General features: G+C 41.9%; 1 protein-coding gene across 9 annotated transcripts in view; it reads right to left on the reverse strand.

The window, feature by feature from the left end:
- The window catches only part of EML1 (EMAP like 1), a 169777-nt gene that overhangs the window by 110050 nt on the left and 33256 nt on the right, over window positions 1-26471 (reverse strand). For 2 of the 9 annotated variants that reach the window (XM_075926587.1, XM_006123772.4), the window contains exon 1: window positions 6702-7125. The exons of 1 other annotated variant lie outside the window; for it this stretch is intronic. In XM_075926587.1, coding sequence (XP_075782702.1) covers window positions 6702-6768 — 67 coding nt within the window. In that variant the 5' untranslated portion in view covers window positions 6769-7125. Of the gene's footprint in view, window positions 1-5450; window positions 5503-6701; window positions 7129-26471 lie in introns of those variants that run through there. 6 more of the 9 variants (XM_075926588.1, XM_075926584.1, XM_075926586.1 and 3 more) reach the window with 6 other exon arrangements.

Here is a 26471-nt window from a genome sequence, read left to right on the forward strand (position 1 = left end):
GTACACTTCCCGGGGGGGGGGGGGAAGGAATCGTGATGAAACTTACTAAGACTTAATAATATAGAATTGTTTGACATATGGTTTAATAATTTACTGCTAAAGACATTTTAAATCCATTTTATATTATCTGCATGTAATTTAGACTGCAATATAAAAATGAATTTTGGTATACTGAATTACAGTTCAATACAGAGAGGCAGGTTTATCAAACCAATCAGTGCCCTTTTATACCTATATACTGCGTTTGAACTTTATTGGGTCTAGGAACATCTGTCATGAAAGTATGCCTTATTGTAAATTATGTTCTATTTCATAGTACACAACTGTATCCCATAAACATTTTTCATGTTAACAAATATATAAATTTATGGGTGTGTAATTTGGGAGGGGGGGGAGATTGTATTATTTATAATAGTCCATATATGCTATTTTTACAACTTTCTTCAGTTCTTCTATGAATCAATCACAAAGTAGTCTGTGACCTAAAAAATAAACTGTTAAATGCAGGGAAAAAAAAGGCGGGGAAGGAACATATCTGCTCCTGAAATTAAACCTAGATAATGTTTTATCAGGCCACATTTCAATGTTACTTCAGAAGAAAAAATTGATAATGTTTGTAAATAAAATTAATCCTGTTCAGTGTACATACGAGGCCCTCTGCATTACTTTTACCCTATGAAGTCCTCAGCACAGTAGATATCTTGTGCACAAGCACATTGTGTGGCTATCCACGCTGTACTGAACTTCACTAAGTGAGCATAAATGTTCATTAAAAATTTTCTAATATTTCACACAGTCTCAAAATTTTGTGGCACCAAAAGATAGCATAAATACCAAAAAATACCATTTCTGTTGCTTTCATTCGATGGCCCTATTTGAAAAGAAAATATGATGAAAGGAAAAGACCAAAAAAGTTGGTCTGAAGTTTTATCCATTAATACATTTTAGCATCAGGTATTAAGTATGTAAAATACCATTTTAAAACAATATGTTTAACTCATTCAAGGAGGCGCAAGTGGAGGGAGGGGGTTATTCCCACCAGCCAAAGTCAGGCTGGATCGGTTCCACCGCCACAGGCAGGTGCCCAACCATGCTGCAAGCTAGGACATGGGAGCAGCCTCTGCATGTGGCTAGCCTCATGTGGGATGGGCACTGCTCAAGCCCTCACCAATAACCTTAACCAGTAAGCCTCACCCATTAAGGGTGAAGCTTACCAGTTAACTGGTTAATCAATTAAATGTTCACAACTCTAGTCTGGAGCAGGGCCAATAATAAAGCACAGGGCCACATGTAGGGGAACTGACTGCACACGCCTCACACCAGCCCTGGTGCCAGTTCTGCATTGGTGAATAGTGAAGAGAGTATTGTGATGTATACAGAACTGAATTAAGACCGGATTCATTTCACATCATTTCTGGAAAGTAAGAGAGATACAACTTTCTATCACTAAGAATCACTGCTATATTTAGACCAGAGAACACCCTGGTGAATACACCAGGGGGTTCTCAACCTGTCTCTTTTTCAGGTCCCCCCAGAAATGCTATAGAAACCCCACAGCACACCTGCCACACAACTTGTTTTCCACATATAAAAGCCACGGCTGGTTAAGGCAATAGCAAATAGGTCCTGGGTTCTCGTGCCACAGGAAGCACTGTGAAGCTAAATTGCTCAAGCTTCTGCTTCAACCCCAGATAATGAGACTCGGGGCTCTAGGCTTCAGCCACACTATGGGGCTTGGGCTTTCTGGCCCTGGGGCTCAGCGAGTCCCCCTGAAACCTGCTCACAGTGCTCCAAGGGGGGCTAGATTCCTGGTTGAGAACCACTTCAATAGACTCCATATTCCATTGCTAATTCCTTCACCCATCCAATGCTGTTGTAGTTTAGTTTAAAGGGAGGGAGACATTAGCAGGGTAATGTTCCCTGGATCTGAACATGGCTGTCGCCAAATCAATCTACTAGAAGGCTCATCTTCAGCTACAGGCATTTAATGAGAAGGTGAATTGCAGGAAGTATATTTTATGTATGTTGCTTGGTTGTGGGTACTATTAAAGAGATACTGGAAGTCTATTTTATAATATCGCAATTACTGTATTAACTCTTCTGATACTCAGGTTTTATGAATACATTATTTCCCATTGGTTTAAACAGGGATGGGACAGAAAAAAATGTAATGTATCAGCAGGTATTTTCCACCACATTTTTTGAGGTAAAGTTTATTAATTTTAATATTAATAGATTCCACATTTCAAAGTGTATTTTCATGCAAAAAGGCTGTAATTGAAGAATAAATATATGATAGTTTTACTTTCCCCCTCTAGCTGTCTGTATTTGAGATATACTCTTGATGTTTAAAGTGCTGTATTAAGATTTAAGGATAGAAGCTCATACCTTGTGCAAACCCTAAGTAAATGGGCTTATTGCAAAACATAGGAACACTGGGCAGCTGAATTCCATCACCTGTATCCTGACCACTCATTAAGCAGGTCCATTGTTATTACTGCAGTACCAGGGATCTGCAGTAGATCACAGTGTTTACTACAACACCTGCACATGGAAGAGTCATCAGTGGATCCATGCAGTTTGCAAACCTCTGCCCAAATCCTGATTACTTCCCTAACTTACGTACAGCTACCCCTGCTCACTCTTGCATCTGAAAATTCTGTTAGTGGCAAGAAAGGTGATGTGTAATTCTTGTGTGTAACTGTGGATCCATATTCTGGACTATTCTTCCTATCAAAACAATGTATAAAACTGTAACAGGGCTGAAATGAAAGCTTAAGAACAAATTTACTTAACAATCATTATCCCAATTTTACTACTTCCACTTCCTCTTCTATTTTGAGAAATGGTATTTGGTCTGAACATTTTTCTCACTAACTCAACAACGCTGCTTTTGAACGTAGAGAACAAATTAATAAATCAGTAATTAATTGCATATTATAGGTAAACTGAATGGCTTCCTTCCTAAGAATAATAGCAAAGTTATTCTAATCCATAACCAAGCCTGAGAAACATTATCCAAGATCTCATTTCTAACATTCCAAGTCAACTATGGGTGTCTGTTTGTTATAAAAGCTGCTCTGCTTAACTAGAAGATGCCTTAATGTAATTTATTACCAACATAAGCAAGACAGACATCAATAGGAGGAACAATAGTGTGTTACTTAAAGAAAAGCCATACATACATATGCACAGTTTAACTTTAAAACAATTAAATATTTTACACATCTACAGAGATGTCTTCTGAAGATCTCAAGGTAATTTGCAAACTTATTTATTACACACGACTATAGTAAGAATGCACTATTTACTTCCAGTTCATAAGTAAGGAAATTGAGGCATAAAAGAAATTAAGCAACCTTTCAAAGGCCACAACGTGAGTTAGTGGCAAAGCAGAAGTAGATGTGACTCCTAATATTTCCATTCTTAGTGATTCTCACGCTGTGGTCTATCCCTTGTATTCAATAAAACAAAAAGGCTGGAGTACTTGCTTTAACCGTGTAAAGAATTTACTGTAGGTTTTTGGATACCAAACAAAACAACTCAAAATAAAGATGAAAAAGATCATTTTTTCTCCAGCTTCTTCTCCTCTCCCTCTTTTCTCTAATTGCTCTCATCATTGCCCTATCCTCCCCATCAAATACACTTTAACACTGCCTAGTGCATGAATCTGGTTTTTCTTTTGTTTCTACACACCTCAATTCTAAACTGCTAGCATATCCCATTATTTCTTCTTTTAAAATACTAAAATGAATAATTTCCTCTCAGTACTAAAACCCTTGAAACACACATTGATTATCTTGGCAAGTTCCATCTATCAGCCTTCCTCAAATATTGCTTTTCCCTAGGCCACACTAGAGATGTAAAATCCTGTTTAACTGGTTAACCAATTAAAGGAGGAACAGGTTGGGGGGTTGCTCCAACCCAGCTGGAGTGGCCTCCTCACCCACCGCTGGATTTAAATATCCCGCACTTCATTAGCATGATCTCGCCCGCGCACTATTCCGATCGCCAGCTGATTTGAACCATGAATTGCGCTCTGGGCTGTGTTAGTTTGAATAAAACCCCTTGGTTCGAACTAACATTACTACTCATTTGAGACTCCAACCACATTTTTTCCCTCTTCAAATCTCTGCTACTTCCAGTCTAGGTTTCCCCAATCTTCTAACTGTTCCCTGTTATTCTCTTCCCTACTCTCAGCTTCTTACACACCAATACATTATGCATGCAAGAGCTTCCCGCACACCCACAAAGCAATCTTCCTCTCCTCTTTCAAACAGAGCACCTCCATTGGCATCTTCTGCCTTTGTTGTTTTCTCATGAGCCGAATGGGTCATTCTGAATTATCTGATCTCCTCAGGGCAGAGAATGTTGGTCTAATTCTCTAGGTCTTTCATCATGTAAGTTTGTCTCACTGAAGAGGTCTATATAAGCTTGAAAACTTGTCTCTCACTAACAGAAGTTAGTGCAATAATGGCACATAAAACAGAGTTACTTATTATACACTTTGTGATATTAGCTATTGTATAATTTAAAGAATACCTAGAAGTCTTATATTATAGAAAAAAATCATTTATCCATCTTCAAACAATGAACATGGAGGGGATGAAATGAGATTTTAGAATTTGTCTAGCATGTATTGTAACATATTTACAGCACTGACAATGATATATCCAGAATCACAAGTCAATATGGGAAACTTATATTGAATGCATAACATTCTCTTTAACCTATTAAAGGGACAGCTATTTCAGCTCACAAATGTATATCACAAATGATGGAAATGGAAAGTAACCAAAATATTTTGCTCAGCAAAACAACTCGCTATTATAGAGGCTAAGCTATAATTTATTTCCTCCCGGAAAACAGAATTAATTAGTATCTAAAGTTAAGCATAATGTAAAAGTCTAATAGACAAACTAATATTACTAACACAAAAAGGGCTAGTTTAATGTTTTGAAGGAAGCAGAAAATAAAGTGTATATATATATATATAGAGATGTATTGCTATGTGCTATATATTACGTGGCTCATGAATCATATTCTTAACATTCTGAAAAGTTTAAAAAACAACAAATAGACTAGCAGCATCTTAAAGACTAACAAAACATGTAGATGGTATCATGAGCTATCGTGAGCACAACCCAGTTTGGGTTGTACCAATGAAAGCTCATGATACCATCTATGTGTTTTGTTAGTCTTTAAGTTGCTGCTAGATTATTTGTTGTTTTTTAAGTTTTTCCAGTTACAGACTAACTCCGCTATCCCTCTGAAGATTCTGAAAAGTGTTATCATAGTCACATGTTCCACAAATATTAGGATTCCCTGCTAGCCTAAGTCTTCTCCCTAGAAAAAGCAGGCAGAATTTGTCATCACCATCATCACTATTTGTTCAACAGAAGTTATAGATCTGGTTTTAGTAGTTGCCCTCCTAAAACAACTTAACTTACCCTTCTCATGAATACCTCAACAGTTAGAATTAGGTAAGTTATCACAAGGAGTCTAGGAAAGAAGGAATAAAATATATGTGCTTACACAGTATTTGGTAAAGCTTTAGAGATAAAATACTGCATTTACACTTAAAATATTATTTCCAAAGAAAAAACAATTCTTAAACTGGGTTGTAAGGTTTGCAATGACAAACATCTTTACATTTTGATGCATGCTATTATTCGTATTTTTAAAAATTATTTATTACCTTAAAGTGACCTTAAATATTTTCCTTGAGCAGCAGAAAACACCAGTTAGACAAAATAAGCATATCTCAAACATCATTCAAGGCCAATTATATCAATGTTTCTTTATGGTATTAGTTATTCCTCTTTTCCTTCTTTTTATGCTCTTTTATTGCAAGCCATCCAAGCACAACTGAGATTTGAATAAATCCCTCCTAAGGAATGTCAGAAACTACAGAACATATTCACTGATTAGTTTAGTTTCAAACTGGCACTTTATCCTAAAAATAGCCTCCCTTGGGATCATATTAGTAAACAAATTTAATAAATCTCCACCAATACACCAAGCATCGAGCCCTCCGAGAGAAAAATCTTTAACTAAAGCACATTGCTTACAACTTTCAACTCTCTCCCCCACTCCTCCTTCACACAAGACATGATGATGTGAAACAAACACGTGTCAGTTGGACACGGTTTTAAGGTGGTGGCTGCTTGTGGATCATGCACATTCCAATGCAGAGCTGGGTCTTCCATACACACAGTGGTGGGGTGGGGAGGTCCCCGTTTAGGCTCTGGCGGGGGGGGAGGAAGATCGTGGTTACAGACCCACGTCCACGAACGAGTCAGATGCCAAAGAAGTTCTGCGCAGGGGCCGCCTATCCTGCACACACAGCAGCAGCAGCAACCATGGTCTGTCCGCTTTGCGCTGCGGCAAGGAGGGCGACGGGGCAAAGTTTTCCCCTCCCTCTTCTCCCGAGTGCAAAGCGAGAGCTCCACAGTTGGAGCAGCGGCGAAGATCGCAAGAGCCGGGCAAGGCCCTCTCCGGAGAGCCCGCCGCCAGGCTGCGCCAGGGGGGTTCCCGAGCCCGGTCCTCGCTCCGCACTCAGCCGCTTGCAGCCAGCCAGGGCGCAGCAGCGCTTCCAAGGCAGCTCCCGCACCCCGAGCTGCCGGCCGTCCCCAGGCCCCCTCAACGCGGGCGCAGCCCGGGCAGCCAGCCCCGGCTCCGCGGGGCCCAGCCCCCCTTACCGTTGCAGAACTGGAGCAGCGAGGAGGTGTCGTAGAGGCTGCTGTAGCTGGAGAAACCGTCCTCCATCCCGACTCTGCTCCCCCGGCCTCTGCCTGTCCGGCGCTGGCGGCGGCTCCCGGCGCTCACCCACACACAGAGGAGCTGGGGCCTGCCTGCCGCCTGCCTCTGTCAGTTGCCATGGCAACGCAGTCACTCCGCGGTGCTAGGGCTGCTGCCGCTTCCCTCTGCCTGTGGCGGGAGGGGGGGGGGGGGGACGGCTTCTCCCGCTGACGGGAGGGGGCAGAGTGGGGCTGCTTCTCCCCTCCCCGTGACTGGGGGACTACTTCTCTCCGCCTTGTGACTGGGGAGGCTGTTGCCCTTCTTGTGACTTGGGGCCGCCTCCCCCGCCCCGTGACTGGCGGGGTGCTTCTGCCCCTGTGTGACTGGCGGGGTCTCCCCGTCTGACTGGGGGGGGGGGCTGCTTCTCTCCCTGTGACTTGGGGGGAGTTCTCCCCTCTCTGGGGCTGGGGGGGGGGTGTCTCCCCTCCCTGTGAGTGGGTGGGAGCTGCTGCTCCTTTGCCTTGAACTTGTCCCACTGAAAGCCAGAGGGTTGATGAGCCGCGACTCCTCTTCGGGGTGAGGGAGAGAGGCTGCTTCCCGCACCAACGGGGGCGCCGGGGGAGGCAGTGGGGCTATTCTCCCTGCAGGGCTGGGGGCAGTGGGGCTGCGTCTCCCCCGAGGGAAGGCAGGGAGGGAGCGGGACGTGTCTGTGTCCCACCCCGGCAAGGCGGGGGTAGCCCAGCCTCTCCTAGCCGGGGTCCCTGGAGAAGCCCAAGTCTCGACGAGAAGGGTGATTCCCAGCTCTGTGGTCTCAGCCGCTCCCGCAAGCAGCGGGTACGAAGCCTTTCAAAATACCGGCACAGGAGCCGGGCCCGGAGCAAGAGCTGCCCCGGCTCAGTCAGGCGTGAAAGCGCTGCCGGGCTGCCGCGGGGAGGGAAGGAGCCGGGGGCGGGTAAGAAAAAGAAAGTGAAAGAGGCGGCGGGGTGGGCAAAAAAGGGGCGTAGGAGGGATGACTGTGTGTGATGTTAGGCAGAGCAGCCATTTCTGGCCACTCGCTCTAGCCAGATCCTCCCACGCTCCTGGCGCTCGGGCTGCTCTGCAGGGAGGCTGAGCCAAGCTCTTTTCTGCCACCAGATGGGGAAAGCGGCACCCACCGCGCCCGGCTCTCACAAGGACAGGGGAGAGATTTGCTAGTGTAAATAAATGACTGAAGCACTAGCGCCATCCAAAAGGCAGAGTCCGGACGTTTTACCATTCATTGGTGTTGGGAGGCATCCACACAGTCACACAACGGGGGAGAGGGGTGACGAGGGTGGAATGAGACTGTACAAAGACTCTACGTTAAAAATATCTCTGGCCTAGAGAGTCAGCTCTGCCTCTGTAGCTCATTAAAGGCAGGCTGCATCTCCATTGCAAACTTCTGAAGGGTTAAGTTTAGCTCCATTCACTACAAAGAAGAAGAAAAATTGGTTTTCCTCTTTTTCCACTTTTCTGATTTAATTTAGGTTGTACACTGATTGGGGCAGAGGTCTCAGAGCTAGAGAAATTACTCAGAGGAGTAGCCCTATTAATCTGTAATTTTAAAAATCAATTACTGTACTACTCAAACAAGCAAGTTAAAAGTATATTGTTAAAAAAAAACCCTGTTCTTAAGTAAAGGAGCAAGGTACACTAAGAATTAATTTCTTAATCTGGGGGGGGAAAATGACACAAGAAGATACCAGTAAAGCAGTTGAGCAGAATTAGTGGGACAAAATCTTGTTCCTTTCTTGAGTGACCTTTTTCAATACTAAGGCTCACAGATCAGAACACACTTGAATGCTGTTCAAAAGTTCTGCTATCGCTGTTCAGGTTTTTAAATGTAAAAGCCTTGATTTTCAGATTTAAATAAACTATTTCTAGTCTTTCGGATGAACTATGCACATTATCAGTTTAAATGCAAATGAAATGTATTATATATAGACCATATCAGCATCTATCTTTATATTTATGCTTATCACTATTTTATTTAGACCCCTTCTTAGCCTCAATCCAGCAACTGCTTGCATGATATTTTAAATGTGCAGTAATTATTTCTTGCATGTGCAAAACCAGCACAGCTCTTTTGGGCCTTCTTTTTAAGGCATACATGATCCATCTAACAATTCCAAAAGCACTAGGTTGTTCTTCAGATAATATCTTGGTTTTTTGGTACCTGCTGCACTATTTTGCCATAGGTTTAATACAAACTGAGACTTTACTTCCTTTTAAAACACCCTTTTCATATTTCTAGTTTATTCTCTTTTTGAAAAAAAAATATGTTTTAGTATGTTAGTTTCCTATTACCTTCAGACAGATTTAATATAATTACTGTGCTCTCAGCAAGATGTCATTGCAAGTGGAACCTATTCCTCATTAAGATGTCAAACAACTTCAATATACATTTATGAAAACCTCATTATGATGTGTGATTTTGATGCCAAAACAATTTATTCATAGGTCTGTAGAGATCCCAATACAGTGGGAGTTAAATTAAGAATTGCATTCAAAAGCATTACCTTTGTAGTAAATTATCTACAGTCAGCAAGGTAAACCACAATTAAAATCCCAGGGTTACAGAAGTTTTGATAGGGTGAAGTCAATATCTTTCACAACATCTGGACAAAACAGAGCGGCACAGCTCCAGTGCAAGGATGAGCAATTAAAAACTGAGACAAGAGCAGCACTATTAAAGGAAGATTAAATATCTAAAACCTTAAAGCTTGACTAATTCTTAAATATCCTATAAAGGTAATACCTAAATGAAACCTATCAGCTAGCCATACTGTGTAAATCAGCTGAATGGCATAAAATAGTTTCAGTTAAAATCCTTAGATGCTGTTATTCCATTATATTCTGAGGCCAAAGTTTAGAAATTAAAAATATCATAATTTGATTGTAAAGATTTTCAGATTTGTTACAATCTTATTAAATTACACTATAGAACCACAAAATGAAAAAATAAATTATATCCTCACAATGTGCACAATGGAACAATAGATCTGAAAGATTCACTAATGTGTCTAAGAGCTGTGATGGTACAGCTAGCCAATGAAAACAAATCTTTTTATAATCCATTATTCAGTAAATTGTATATTTAATGGATTTGTACAAACAAAAATCTGAAACTGTCTACATGGGAATGGAGCATTCTGAACAATTAATTGTGGACTGATTTATTTGTGTTTGTGCATATTTATTATTGAAAATTTTAAATTTCTGGGTAACCTCATTTTTGGAAACCCCATTTTGTAACTATTTAATTCTTTAAGTATTTGCATTCCATTACTCAGTACAGGAAATAATTGATTACTAAGAATGTTAAGAGCTTTTGGAAATCCTTAACAGAATTTTTTAGTATTATAACTTCAAAGAATAGGGTGAGTACATCATTTATTTTGATTTTAAGTCAAAATAATTTTTTCTCACTACCCCTTTACAATGCAATAATCAAAGACTTTTGATACTTAGTGTACCATATTGCTGGGTTTTTTACCTTTTTCTTTGTTATTTGTTAACCCTTTTGCAATAGCAGAGAATATCAAAAGTCTTACATGTCACATTAACACCACCTTTTAGAAATTTCATATAAAAAATTCTGTAACTCATAGCTGTGGAATTCCTACAGAACTACTTGGGCTTTATAATGTGAGATTGTGGTTAACATATAATTTCTGATCAACGGTAGGGAGTCCCAATTACACACTGAACATGAAGTGAGGTTACTGAAAGTTATATTATCATTGCACAAAATCTAAATAACTGACAGTGACTATAAAACCATTATCATATTATTTACTTTTAGCAGTAATGTTGAGAGAGAAGTCCATAAACACAAGCACATTCTTCATGATTAATAGAATCAGTAGTAAGTTATGGAGTATTTAACTGAGGCTGATTGATTAATATCTAGTCCAGTTTGGTAGTGACAGAAAGTTTTACCATCTAATGGACATTTGGAGTTGATCTTAGTTCAGTTCTCAGAGCCAAATTCTAATATCCTTTCTCACACTGAGTAGAACTGTAGTCTCTGAGACATCCTGTTGTCTTTATGAGTCTATTTTCAGAATAAATTGCTACTTATTTTAAGTAAAGGTGTCAGAATCTGGCCCCTTGTGAACAAGAGTCTTCATCATAATACACATTAGCACAACTAGAAATAGTTAGACCCCATTTGGGGTAGGTATAGCTGAAACCAACATTCTGTTTGTCACAAACACAAAACTGCTTCCTTAGCCATAGTGGTGTTTCCATCAAGACAGCGTAATGCACTCTTGCAAGGCATCACAGAGAAGTTTGAGTTGGGACTGGTTATGATGCACCTATTCTGTGCACCGCAAGTGGACTGTACCTTCCAAGACAGGTAAGTGAGTATGCTTAGCAAGCACTAAATTCACTAGTTAAAGGACAAAATTGCAAAATATGATCTCCCTTCCCAGAAAAGAATTTCTAAATGTAGACCATTTACCCATATTTGTGAGTAGGGTTCTGCAACTAGACCCTATCAAAGGCTCAAATAAAAATTTTCTTTTCATGTATACTGTAGGAAAGGAAGAAATAGCCAACCACATAGTCACCTTTGTGCAAACACTTCAACTACTAGAATAATGGTTCACTCTAAATAGCAGGATTCTACTGTTTCAGGACCAGCAGGGGTCTTCATAAATGTCACTACAAAGCTTGCTTCATACATGTGGGCACAGAGGGGATTCAAGGGAAGAAACATGATTATACAAGCACTGTCTGGATACATTAAAAATACAATATAACAAATGTGCAATGAAACCCTCAAAGGTTTGTATGTTCTATAATCCAAATATAAGTATGTTGCATTATTTCCATGTACAACATGTTGTTTTGAGTGACATACGGTGGTAATGAAGTGTAGTTTCCTGTATAATCAGTAAATACTATAGAAAAATCAAACCATTCAGAAAAATAGCACTTTGTAAATAGGTTGAATTGCAAATGTATATAGCATGCTTTGAAGATGAAAAGAATATTACTTTGCATTTTGATAACATCTTCCATTAAAAAAATCTTAGCGTTCTCTACAAGGAATTTAGACTTACAACACCATTTTCAACAAAGTATTATCTATTCTTATTTTAACAGATTTGGAAAATGAGATAGAAAAATCCTAAGATTTACCCAATATTATACAAGCTGGCCAGTAGGAGAATCAAAAATAGACTAACTCTCAGTCATGTACTTTAACCTCTGAATGTCCTACCTATGAATGCTACAGACAGTGCCTGCCCAATTTATCATTAAATGTTTTCAAGTGCAATAGCCAGATTCATAATATTCTTAATACCATAAATACCCTGAAACAAATTAGATACAATGCACTTCCATACATGTGATAAAGTGAATATATAGCATATACAGCAGTAGATTTACAGATTTGACATCTTGCTACTAGCCTGAGGAGATGCAATATGCACTGCAGCTAAGTAGGAAAACAGCCCATTTTTTTCTAATGAGAACAGCAACAGATGCCTTTGAGACATTATGATACTCATGCAAAAATTCTTGTCTCAGAATCATAACTCTGGGCCAGATCCTATCATCACCATGGCTGAGGAGGCAAACAATTCAACAAGGATTACCTCTAGAAGTTTTCCCTACAGCAGTCCTTCAAAAACACAGTTTTTAATGATACCAGGGCCTGAAATCTCCCAATCGATGATTCTTTAGGCTTTACAGCAAGGGAATCCCTGATGCACAGAGGCAGGAACCATATTGCATACCATGGAATTGCCATTTCTTCCCCATGGCAGCAGTCCTCCATTGGCAAGGTTTTCCATGGTGGCATATTAGTGTAGATCAAGGAGACTTAGAAGTAGTTAATACAAATCTAAGCTATAGTAATTCCCTTCCATATGGAGCTCAGCAAGCAATGGTGCTGAAGAGGTAGTCACTCCCTTAACACCCTCCCAAATTTTCCAGAGCCCCTTGCATAAAGAGTCTTTGTGGGGAGTCTTGCACAGATAGCAAAAGAGGGACAGTGCTGAGAAGCTAGCTTTCACAGAAATACCTTCTCCACAGAAAAGGGAAGCTCTACCTAGAGAAGGTTCATTGTATCTCTGAGTTATAGCTGTAAATATGTTGATAATATGCAAAATCTATTTATTACAGATACACTGACTCATTAATATTTTATCACACTCAAGATACCAGCTACATGTTTTGTTAGTCTTTAAGGTGCTGCTAGACTATTCGTTGTTTTGTTAAAGTTCTTCCTGTTGCAGACTAACTCGGCTACCCCCTGAAGCTTTTACATAGTTACTTATATTATATTCATTTATAGTTTACTAGAAGACTTACCTGGCATTGCCCGGGGTCCTTCAGGACAGGGGGCTGGCGGTGGGGTGTGTGTGTAGGAGTCAAGGCAGGACCTTGGGGACGTAGGGAGAGGGGGCTCAGGGCAGGAAGCTGAAGTCATGAGGAGTGCAGAAGTCAGGGTGAGGGGTTGGGGGGGGCTCAGAGCATGGGCCTCGGGATGTTGGGGAGGCAAGAATGATGGTTGGGGGTGAGAAGAGGCTCAGGGTGGAGGGTGGGAGTGCAGGAATCAGGGCAGGAAATTAGAAAGGAAGGAGCCGAGGGAAGGTGGAGGGGCTCAGGGAAGGTTTTAAGGTGGAGGGTGGTCACCGGCTTCTGCGCAGGGTGGCGCACGATGCCTGCCAGCTTGTCCCAGGGTAAGGAGGAGACTGTGTACTCTGCTCTCTGGCTTCTCCTGGGGTTGGCCAGGCGTGAAGGAGGAGCCATGCACTCCACTGACTGGCTTGTTCCTATGGCGAGGTGGGCTGCATAACCTGCCAACCAGCTTGTCCTTGGGAAGCCCCACTGGCTCTCACCAGTCCTGGTCCAGGGGACAGAGCAGGGGGCCTGCACAGGCTGGGCCCTGATGGTGCTTGAAGTAAAGGGCCATGCAGGCCAGGAAGGGGATGAGCATGCTGGGCAGTCCAGCAATGCTGGGGTTGGGGATGGCTGTGGCTCCTCTGGGGGTGGTGGGGCTCTCTCGCCTCTTGTCTGGTGGGGTCTTCTTCCCACCATTTGGTGGGCCTCTCTCTCTCCCTCCCCCTCCCGGTGGAGCTTATTCTCCTCCTCCCTGTATGATGAAACTTTTCCTTCCACTCCACCTGGCAGGTCCTTTTCTCCCTCCCCCATCCAGCAGGGGCCTTTTCTTCCCTCTCCCCATTCAGTGGGGGTCTTCTTCCCCCACAAGGCCCCAGCTCTGGTGCTATGGCCAAGAGCCAGGGGAAAGTGTTTGGTGCAGCTGCCCCCAATGGTTACTCTGCAGTATAACTCTCCCCCATGCTAACTGCCCACAGTGGCCACTCTGCAGTACAGTGTCCCTCTGAACAGTACCGTCCCTTTCCATGTTATGGAAAACAATCCCATTCCAGGCACATCCCATTTTCCTGGCACAATCAAACTCTGACCTTGCTTTAAGTTAGGAGAAGAGGAAGCTGCACACCAAGATTGGTGGTTCTAGCTCTTACTGTTTAGCAGGAGTTCTTGAACAAATGGGTTCACAGATAGACAGACAGACAGATGCACATTTCTAAAATATATAGACAGATGCTTTTTGGATTGTATCACTTTAGAATGAGATAATACAGTGTAATAGTAACAAGATACTAAAGTAGGGACCTGATTCTGTGGGTCGTTCTTCCTCCTGCCTATAGTTCCATAAAATACAATGCAACCTCTGCTGAGATTAAGTACAGCTAAAGGTTGTAGGATCTGGCCCATGACAACAGATTTTTGTAAGGAATTATTGGCAATAGTACATGCCAGTGTTAATATAGCACTCTCTTGATTAGTGAATAAGATTCCGATAATATATTGTACAAAACAAATGCAAGTAGCCTGTTATTATGAGCAGTCCATAACTGTATAATTTATATTTATTTTACAATCAAATAAATGTATAGGGCCAATAAATGCATCTGCTCAGTTACACTAGTGAAAACCCACTTCACTCAATGGTTTTCTTTGGTATAATTTAGAAAAGAATTTGGCAAGTAACCTTTAAAATGCTTAAATCTCTAGGGCAGGTCATATCTGCATATGATTTTTGTATCCATATCTCAGAACATATATACACACTGTAGAGTAAACAAACCTAAAATAACAGTAGACATTTAAATAAAGACACCATAATGTGGCCAATGATGATGTACAAAACGAACTCTCAATTTAATATATACTGCACTACTATTGAACATTTTTCTGTTCAGCTTAGCATGGAGGTTTTGATTGTAATGTATTAATTTTCACAAATGTACAGACAGATGAAGCAGAAGACAACAATGAAGAAAAAGGGTATCTGATCTGCTTTTCAAGATAGTGCACTCTCTCTCCATTCTCTGTCATTAACCGCCCCCCTCAAACAATGTCAGGATTTGTGAACAGAGAAAAGACTTGACCACTGTTTGCTACATTACTCAGTCTGCAGATGGATAATTTTATTTAAGCACTACACCAGCTGATATCTACAATCCTCCATCTTCCTGTATTACTCTTTAATAATTTTCTCATCAAGATACAATGCAATTAAGGTAAATAGGGTCATCTCAAGGGAACTGCTGCACATTTGGTTAAATTAGCAGTCAGACACATAAATAATACACACGCACAAGCACACGCAGTAAGTTAAATACCATGTTAGCTTATTATCAACTGTATATAAGAAATATCCAGTATCTTTTATTTCACTTTCTCTACTTGTGTTAAAAGTTTAAATAATAGATGCTTATTACTGAAAATTAGGAGACTGTGTATGGCATTTTTTAAGTTGCTATGGAACTATAGAAAATGGAATACGTATTGTTGAAAGTCAGTTAAAAATGTAACTGTGTAACCACTGAAAATCTTAGTGGGTACACGTGCTACTGGCTCTGCAGCATAAAGCTTAAATAAGCTTTATACTACAAAGTCTGCAGCAAAGCTGCCTGGGGAGCAGGGCCAAAGAGGAGACTTCCCTGCTGCAGAGAAGACACCTTTCTGGGAGCCAGGCCAGCAGGGGGCTGCCGGCTCCATTCCCGGGGAGGTGGTTTAGCTGCCAAGGAGAGCCACCTCCTTGGACGTGGAGCCAGCAAGAGCTTCGGGCCTGGCTCCAAGGAGGAGGCTTCACAGTCACAGCGAAGTCACCTCCTTCGGAGTGGGGCAAGAGTGCCATTTCCGGAGGGTAGGAGGGGCAGCAGCCATGTGCTCCAAGATGCAGCTTGTTTTTCATCCCATCCCCTGGACTCTAAAGGAGTGAGGGGAAAATGCTTACAATCTGTTCATGCCTTTCACATCTGGCTGGTGAGCTCCCTTCACCAGCCAGGTGTGAGAGGCATGCACAGAATGCAAGTGCTTTCCCCTCACTTCCTGATAGCTTGCTTTTCATGCGTTTCCCCAGACTGCGTCCCAGGGTGCACAGCTGCTGCCCCTCTTACCCTCCCAAAATGGCGTCCTTGGAGTGGGACCAGGAAGGGCCAGCAGCTTCACCATGGACTCTGTAGCCAGCTCCCTGGGAGCAAGGCCAGCAGCCCCTGCCAGCCCTGCTCCCAAGAAGCCTCACATGTAACCTGAGGTAGGGGGAGCCGGGCCAGGCAGCCACGGACAGAGATTGTGCTCAGCCAGAGCAGCCCCTACCTGCGGTGGGCCCTGCAGGGCTAGAGCAGTCCATTGCCCAGGGCGAGCGGGAAGCTGCTCCAGTCCCTACAGTTAACAAGAACCAGTAAGCATTACCTATTTAGGGTGATGCATACTGGTTAACCGATATACCTTTCACATCCCTAATCGTGGCTAATGTCTTATGAGAAGAATAATTAGAAGAATTAGTAGACCATATTTGATACATGTATATATTCTGTGCTTGCCTTTTAATTAAAGATTAATAGAAAAACCTTAATTATGCAACTAAAAAGTATAGGAAAAAAATAATTTACTTGAAGTCTGTATTACAGTCATTGAAAACTTGCCAGTTTTGCCTATGCTAAACTAGCTCAGTATTTTTCCTGCTGGTAACCAACACCACTCAGTATTTTTCTGTCAGATGTTATATAATTATTTATATGTACAAACAGAAAAACATATGGGTCATATTATTATCACATGTATTATTCCTACCCTGAGAACTAGAAATTCTATGAAGTTGCACTTATGGAATCCACTCTAGTTTGTCTCATAGGGTATGTCTACACTACCCTCCTAGTTCAAACTAGGAGGGTAATGTAGGCATACCGCACTTGCAAATGAAGCCCGGGATTTGAATTTCCCGGGCTTCATTTGCATAAGCGGGGAGCCACCATTTTTAAAACCCCGCTGGTTCGAGTGGAACGAGGTGTACCGGTAGTTCGGAATAGGAAGCCTAGTTCGAACTACCTAGTTCGAGCCCCGTGTAGCTGCGCTGCACGGGGTTCGAACCAGCGGGGTTTTAAAAATGGCGGCTCCCCGCTTATGCAAATGAAGCCCGGGAAATTCAAATCCCGGGCTTCATTTGCAAGTGCGGTATGCCTACATTACCCCGCTAGTTCGAACTAGCGGGGTAGTGTAGACATACCCACAGGGAGAAAAGTTGAATCCCCTGGAACAGGCAGAGTGTTCATCCCACTGAACACACAGATTCCCTTGATATCTAGCACAGCCAAAGTCCACCTGCAACTTCTTGCACTGTCTCTGCTACCACCACTCCTATTCTGCCCAAAGCCACTTGGGGATGGGAGAAAGCAGATACATTCCCTGCTCACATCCCACCTGGTGGTTGAAGAAAATGCAAGAGGGAGCAAGGCTTTCTGATTTCAATACTGTCTCAATTTTAACAAGTATTATGGATTTTATTTTTGTGAGTAAATATCATTTTGTTTTAAATTAAGCTGTTTTATTTACTTTGAGCATAAAAGTTATCACAGAGTTCCACTACTTGGCCATGAAGAGCACACATACGAGAGCCTGCATCCTAATTCCCATGAGTTCTGTATAATACATGCGATTTAGTTTGCTTGTTTTTGTAATTTGTGTCAGAAGTGCCTAGGACTTAGAGAGCTGCATCTCTTGTTTTGTTTTCTATGTAAATCTAAATAGAAATAAATAAGCAAACAAATTGATGGATCTATGCAGGGCTCCACTGACTTCAGCAAGGCTCAGTGATTTAGATTGGCATAGGTGCTGATTTCTGCTGTTGACAGGCGATGTTTGACTCCTGCCCCGCTCTACCTCAGGCCCTGCCCCCCACTTCACCCCTGCCCAGCTCTACCTCAGGCCTTCCCCCCGCTTCACCCCTTCCTTCAACCCCCTGCCCTGCCTCTTGCCGCACCTGCTTTACTGTTACCCCATGCCAACTCCATCCCTGCCCCCAAATCTCCGCTCTGCCTTTTCCTGCGCTTGCTTCACCCTCACCCTAAGACTTCCTTTAGGACTCCTCTCCTGCCCTCTCCCCCCAAGCATGCCATATGATCCCACTCACTGCTCCCCCTGCCTTCCACAAAACAGTTGTGTCATGGCAGTGGGAAGTACTGGGAGAGAGAGGGAGGAATAGATCAGCAGGGCTTCTGGCAGGCAAGAGGCGTGGGATGAGGGAGCTTGGCTGCCAGTTGATGCTGAGCACTTACTAATTTTTCCCACAGGTGCTCCAGCCCCAGAGCACCCATGAGGTCAGTGCCCATGTAGAATGGCAAAATATAATGTCTTTGGGAAAGAATGCAATAATCCTGCTCTTAACACTCCTCTGCCAATTCGTACATAGTATGGTATTGCTAATCCATCTCAGAGAAGACCACTCAGCATTAATTTCTTCAGGAGGGCATCAAGAAAGTCATGGACACAGGAAAAACATCAGAGGCAGTAATGACACTCCCTGAATGAAGCACTGAGAAACTGCCCAGGCTCTGATGCCTTCTTGCCACTCACTAAAACAAAACAAGGAGGAACAGAAAACAGTTTTACATTTGTCTCTGCTAACAAGTATTTCATTGTTTAGAATTTTAATTCTTAAACACAAATAAATTCATCACTTGACATTTTGCTACCAAACTACAAGAAAATAAACAGTAAGACAACACCCTGCCTTTGGATAATGGAATAGAGGGAACTTGCAAAGGATATTGCCACTTGTGCAGCCATAATTCAAGAAAAGACGGAATTAAAAAAAAGGTTAATCCTTTTTGATGTGTGAGAACCAACCTCTCCATTTCCCAATAAATAAATCAATAAATACAGCTGACTGAATTTCAAAAGACAAGTATTGTGAAATTTGTGTCATAAATTAAGCAAGCAGATGCAGACATGAACCCAGAGAAATAAGAACATACGCTCCTGCAGTGTCCACTGGTTGATGAAAGGCTGAAGATTGCCAAGGAACACTACATAGGTACTCTACATTCCAGGTTAAGTTTTTGCTTTAATATTCAGCTAGATCATTATCATATCAATACTTACAGACTTTTTGAATTAACATTTTTACTCTTATTATTCTTTCTTCTTCTCAAAACAATCAGATAGCTTTCTTTGATAGAACAACAAGTCTTTTGGATAAGGGAGAAGCAGTAGATGTGGTATACCTTGACTTTAGTAAAGCATTTGATATGGTCTTGCATGACTTTCTTATCAATAAACTAGAGAAATATAGCCTGCTGTAGAATGGGGTTTTTATTAGGTGGGTGCATAACCGGCTGGATAACCATTCCCAGAGAGTAGTTATTACCAGTTCACAATCATGCTAGAAGAGCATAACAAGTGGGGTTGCGTAGGGGTCTGTTTGGGGACTGGTTCTGTTCAGTATCTTCATAAATGATTTAGAGGATGGCATACGCTTGCCATTAAGTTTGCAGATGATACCAATTTGGGAAGGGTTGCAAGTACTTTGGAGGATAGGGCCATAATTCAAAATGATCTGGACAAACTAGAGAAATGGACTGAGGTAAATAGGATGAAGTATAATAAAGGACAAATGCAAAGTACTCCACTTAGGAAGGAGCCATCAGTTTCACACATAGGGTACATCTATACTGCACAGCTATTTTAGGATACTAGAACTGAAAGGGACCTCAAGAGATCATCAAGTCCAGTCCCCATATCAAATGCTTTATTAAAATCTAGGTATACCACATCCACTACTTGCTCCTTATCCACAAGGCTTGATATCCTATCAAATAAATCTATCCGATTGGTTTGACATAATTTGTTCTTTACAAATCCATGCTGACTGTGACCTATCACCTTATTTTCTTCCAATGTTTACAGATGAATTCCTTAATTATTTGCTCCTTTATCTTCACTGGCACAGAAGTTAAACTGACTGGTGTATAGTTTCCTAGGTTGTTCTTATTTCCCTTTGTAGAGATGGGCACTATATTTACCCTGTTCCAGTTTTCTGGAATCTCTCCTGACTTACATGACTTTTCAAAGATGATAGCTAAAGGCTCAGATACTTTCTCTATCAGCTCCTTGAGTATTCTAGGATGCATTTTATCAGGCCCTGGTGACTTGCAGACATCTAACTGTTCTACGTAATTTTAAATTGATTTTTTTTATTTTAACTTCTAAATCTACTCCATTTCCACTAGCATTCACTGTTAGGTATCCCATCACCATCAATCTTATTGACAAAAACTGAAACAAAGTCATCATTAAGCACCTCTGCCATTTCCAAGTTTCCTGTTATTGTTTTTCCCTCTTTGCTGAACAATGGGACTACCCTGTCTTCCTCTTGATTCTAATATATTTGCATAATGTCTTCCTTTTACTCTTTTTGTCTGTAGCTAGATCGAGCTTGTTTTGTGCCTTCACCTTTCTAGTTTTTCCCCCTGCATACTTGTGTTGTTTGCTTATATTCCATCCTTTGTAATTTGACCTAGTTTCCACTTTTTATATGACTCCTTTTTGATCTTTAGATCATGTAAGATCTCCTGGTTCAGCCAAGGTGGTCTCTTACCATACTTTCTATCTTTCCTACACAGTGGAATAGTTTGCTTTTGGGCCCTTAAAAATGCATCTCTCTTCAGTTTCCAAGTGCTCTTTCGGAAAAAGGCTTCTTCCTCGTAGAAAGAGATTTACCAATGTTGGAAAAAACCCTCTGTTTTTTAGATTTTTTTTGAAATAATATGATTGCAGTGTGGACATAAGTGAAGTTTTTTCAGAAAAATGGCTGTTTTTCTGAAAAAACTCTGTAGTGTAGACATTGGGTAGAGCTTAGTGAAGGGGTGAGCAATAATTTTTGACCAAGGGCCACTTCAAAAATTTCTAGAAGGGGCAGGTCCAGGACACTTCCATGCTTCTTCACCCACAGACCTTGATTGGTCTGGGGATGGGGAAGCACACAAAGTCTTTGCCCCTCCCAGAGAGAACCACCAGCAGTTCTGAACAGCTGGCAGTTCCTTCTAGGTACCTGTGCCCCTGGCAGTGTGAGGAGACTTTGAGTGCTTCCCCCCTGCTGCCCCCAGGTGAATCAGGAACTGGGGAGGTGGAGCACATGAAGTCTCTCCCTCCCTGCCCCCACCCTGCAAGGAAGCACTGCACTTAGAGTGAACGGCCACCTGAGCCCCTTGCAGGGTGGGAGGAGACTTCACAAACTCCCCCCATCCCCAAAGCCTTGATTGGCCTGGGGGCAGGTGGAGAGCACAAAGCCTCCTCCCACCCTGCCCACATCCTGCAAGGAGCATGCGGTGCTTATAAGCAACACACCCCTTGCAGGGGGGGGAGAAGACTTCATGTGTTCCTGCCCCACCTACAGGCCAATCAAGGCTTGGAGGCAGGGGAGTATGCAAAGTCTCCCTCCCACTTTGCCTGGAATGTGTGGTGCTTAGAAGCACCATGCACTCCTAGCAGGGTGGGAGGAGACATCTCTAATTTTAAGGAATACAACTGAATTAAACATAAACCCAAACAGACACTGTATTCATTAAAATGACATTTTAAAACTTTCTAACCTGTGCTAGCTGTTTCTCTGTTAATTGTCAGTCATGGAGTCACTGCTTAGATCTGCTCAATGAGATATTTGGGACTATTTGGTGGCTTTTGAGCTCTGACAGGTGGCAATAATTTTTTTTCCTGTGTGGAGAAACAGCTGCAGTTCTGATGGATGAAATAATGGGCTATGTGGTTCATGTTGATTGTTTCATGTAATACAGATATAAGCTGAGGTCCACTCGGATGGGCAATTTGGGTTCAGTAAAACTCTGTAGTTACTCAGCGTGCCTTCTTCACAAGCAGTCACTATGGCAATGGGAAAATATTGTGAGCTTCAGAATTATGGGAAAATGACTCAGAGTATAGAAAAAGAACATTCAAAAACTTAACTCCCAGTGGGCACATAATACTCTTTTAAAAATAAATATGCACAAGTAGTGGATAATATTAGGCATTACATAGACTGTTACTGCTCTGCACAAAAGGTGTGAATTGGTAGAGAAAGTGACATAACCGCAAGGAGAGATGCTTACTCTCTTGTGCTGTCAGAGAGAAACAGAAGCCAGCAGTGAAGCCACACTTTGCTCCTCCTCAAGCTTGAATATTGCCCCCCTTCCACCCCATTTCAAGCTAACTGTTTGACTGAGGCTGCATATATCAGGAGGGAGCATGTTTGGGCAAACAGAATGTGCCCCAAACTGGCAAGATGCTAATTTTGTTTGTTAAGTCTCAGAGGCTTGTGGGAGGGAGTAGTATATGTTAACTCTCACTCCTCCCTGACTCCTTTCCATGGAACTGAATATGGCCCAGGAATGGTGACCAAAGAAAGCACAGTCCTTTCAGGAGCCACACAACCAGACAGATCCACTGCACAGCAACAAAGAAACAGGAACGGACATACTGGATCACATCAGTTAGCCGTATACCTGAGAGGCATTAGGTGCTTCAGAGGAAGATGCGAGAAACCCCCAAACAGACAATTATGGAATAACCTGACCACAGATGAGTTTTCTCTGCAATTCTGTTGATAGATAATTGGCTTATTCCAGGAAGCTTGAAAAATTATAGGATTTTTTTTTTTAAAAATAAAGAATATCTATTGTAACTATTGTGGTTCTTTTGGTCCACATAAATCTAATCTTTTTCTGAATCATGCTAAGCTTCTGGCATCACAGCAATATCTTCTACTTGAGATTTCTACAAGTAATGTATTTCTTATGTGAAAGAATATTTTTCTTTTATGAATTTTGAATGTTCTGCCTTCCGCTCATAATCAATATCCTCTTGTTATTGTATCCTGAGAATACTTGTGCCCAGTCTATGCTGTACAATAACATTCATTATTCTGAATAACTCAGATAGATATGTCTCCCTTTTAATCAAAATTGTTCAAATCTTTCCATAACTCTCCTCATAGATAAATCTTCCTATATGCAAAGAGGCTGGAGCTTCCTTTCCTGTGGATATTTTAGATACGTGGAAATTGGAACCTGCCCCCCCATCCTTCCTCACTGGCTTGCAAGCCCTTCCTCCTTCTTCATTAGAAATTCAGTGAGCTGAACCTTACAGAGTGTCCTAGGCTCTCTGATCCCACTCCTGGGGGTTATGCTGCAAGGGGGTACAACAAAGCCTCAAGGCATAAACATTATTATGCTGTATGCTTTTACTCTAAACACACTGGCCAACAGTACAGTTGCTCAGCAACATGAAACTGTGTAGCCCTGCTGGCTTCATTAAACTTTAAAAATGTTCTCCCTGGCCAACTCAAATAAATAATTGACCATGATTTTGGTCTAAGATGTTCATTGGAATTTCAATCATTAAAAATCTTGTATCTATTTATTCAATATGTGGAATGATGAAGAAACAATTAGTATGGGCTATTAAAAACAATACTTTGTCTGAGAAAGTATCTATATTTACATTGCAGTTTATATTTTTTTCAAAGAAGCAGTATCGAACAACCGAATAAATGTCAAAAAGCCTATAATTATTTATTTACACAACACTCTGCACCTTCTTTTCTGTATTGATAATTACAGGTTATGGTACAACTTTACTTGAGAATGGCATGTATATATACGTGAGGAATAAGGCATCACATTATTAAACCTGAATGGATTGTAGAAATCAAATGTACTTTTCATCAGTTTTGCTGTTGAAATCTTGATTTACTTGTTGAATTCCTGTGTCAATATGGATAATCGCTAAATTCACTTCAAACAGTGTCAACACATCTGCCCCCTCTGACATCCCTGCAGAGTCATCATTTTAATTGATTGACGGCACCACAAGAACCTTTTCCTTTAAATATAAAAGCCTCTTTGTAAGTGCAGTTATCACTTTATTTCAAGAAAGACGCATTCAATGCAGGTGTGTATCAGTGAACAGCAGAGAAAAGGAGAGGGCTCTAGAGAGTCTAGAGAGCTTCAACTCTGAAGAGTGTTATAATCAAGAGGAAAGAAATAGGGATAATTCCTATGATCATAATGGAGGAAAAACTCACTATCTTTCACAGAGGGATGGCTGTAGGAATCAGGCCTGATGGAGCAGAAACTAAAAGGGCCAAATTCTGCTTCTGGCTGTGCACAGTATCAGAGAACTGTAGGATTGGTAGGGACCTTGTAAAGTCATTAAGACCAGTCTCCCTCTTACCGCCCTCACCAGCTGAGGCAGAAGCAAATATACCTTGATCATCCCTTAGAGATATTTGTCTAACCAGAGGACTTTAACAAGATTTTTTTTTCAAGACTAGAGGTGAATCTCTGGCTCCCTTAAAGTCAGTAATAAAACTCCCATTGATTTCACCTGGTAGGAATGCCGCATATGAATTCAGGGATAAAAACTGTGGCCCACGAGTGTCACTATGAAGCAAGGAGCAAGTGTAAACTAAAATGAATAATCAAAAATAAAACTTTGCATTTCTAAAGCTCCTTTCATTTGTGCAGATCAAAGCATTTTAACGCTATTAATAATACATTAAGACTCACTTCATCTCGATGAACTAAGCATAATTCATACAATCATAAGGGACCTCAAGAGGTCCCCTGCTTTCATTAAAATAGGGTTGTGAGCCTCTGTGAGGTCCTGACACACAGTTTGAGAAACACTGGACTTAGAGTTGCCAGGCATCTGTTTTTTAACCAGAGTGCCTGGTTGAAAAGGGACGCTAGTTATGCTGCTCAGCACTGCTCACCAGGACACTAAAAGTCCAGGACGATTTCTTATCTGGGTCCGTGTTGCTCCCGAGAAGCTGCTGGTGTCTCCCTCTAGCTCCTAACTATGACCAATGAGAGCTGAGAGGGCAGCACCTGGAGACAAGAGCAGTGTTCAGAGCAGTGATGGGCAGCCTAGGTTAGTGAGTGGGTCGCATGAGTGGCCCTTTTTCATCTCAGAGGGCTTCAAGACTGTTGTAACCAAGATGGTCTCCTAGGATCGTGTCGTTTTGCTAATTGTACTTACATACCTAGAATTTGCAGGGGGTGCTGACTGAACCAAAGCAGCACTTTCATAAAATCATAGAATAATAGGACTGGAAGGGACCTCGAGAGGTCATCGAGTCCAGCCCCCTGCCCTCAAGGCAGGACCACGCTCCGTCTACACCATCCCTGAGAGGCAGATGGAGCACACAGCTCTCTCAGTCAGTGTTGTGTGCAATCAGCATGCACCTGACCAGCGTACTCTTACTCTAAGGCTACGTCTACACTGGCACCTTTTTCCGGAAATGCTTAAAACGGAACAGTTTTCCGTTATAAGTATTTCCGGAAAAAGCACGTCTACATTGGCAGGATGCTTTTCTGGAAAAGCACTTTTTCCGGAAAAGCGTCCGTGGCCAATGTAGACGCATTTTTCCAGAAAAAAAGCCCCGATCGTCATTTTCGCGATCGGGGCTTTTTTGCGGAAAAGACTACTGTGCTGTCTACACTGGCCCTTTTCCGGAATAGTTTTTCCGGAAAAGGACTTTTGCCCAAACGGGAGCAGCATAGTTTTTCCGGAAAAACACTGACAATTTTACAGTAGATCGTCATTGCTTTTCCGGAAAAGCAAGCAGCCAGTGTAGACAGCTTCCCACGAGCCACCTGAGGTTAGTGCAGCCCAGAGCCGGTACCTCAAATCCCTCCCACACTCCAAAGCTCTGCCCCAGCCCAGAAATAAGTAAGTGGGGGTGGGGAAGAATGAGTAAAAAAGTAAGGGAAGCAAAAGAGGGAGGACATTGCCTTGGAGAATGAGCAGGGAAAAGATGTTGATTTTCTGCAAATAAAAGTTGGCATCCCTACCTGGGCTAGATGATTTGGTGGCCCCTTCTAGCCTTCGACTCTGCGACTAAATCCAGTCCATACAGATAACCCCGAGTAACATCTTCCCCCCCCCCCCCCCCCCCCACAGGGGTCAGGATTTAGCCCTAAGACTTATAGGCTGATCCTAATATTAGTTAGTGTCACTACAACTTATATTTATTTGTATCATGAACTTTCGTGGACAAAACCCACTTCCTCAGATGAACTAGACAAACTCAAGCTCATCTGAGGAAGTGGGTTTTGCTCCTGAAAGCTGATAATACACACACACACACACACACACACACACACACACACACACACACACACACACACATTGTATTTGTTAGTCTCTAAGGTGCCATAGGACTACTCACTGTTTTTAAAGTTACAGATTAATACAGCTACCCCTCTCAGATTTATATTTGTTTGTTTATTTTGCAGCAGGATATGTGATGAGGATGAGGGGTCAGCACAGATTTTGATCTTTAGTTAATTTGTCAGCTTTTGTTTATTTTAAGTTGGGAATTT

Source organism: Pelodiscus sinensis, chromosome 4, assembly GCF_049634645.1.
Source record: "Pelodiscus sinensis isolate JC-2024 chromosome 4, ASM4963464v1, whole genome shotgun sequence".
Classification (NCBI taxonomy): Eukaryota; Metazoa; Chordata; order Testudines; family Trionychidae; genus Pelodiscus; species Pelodiscus sinensis.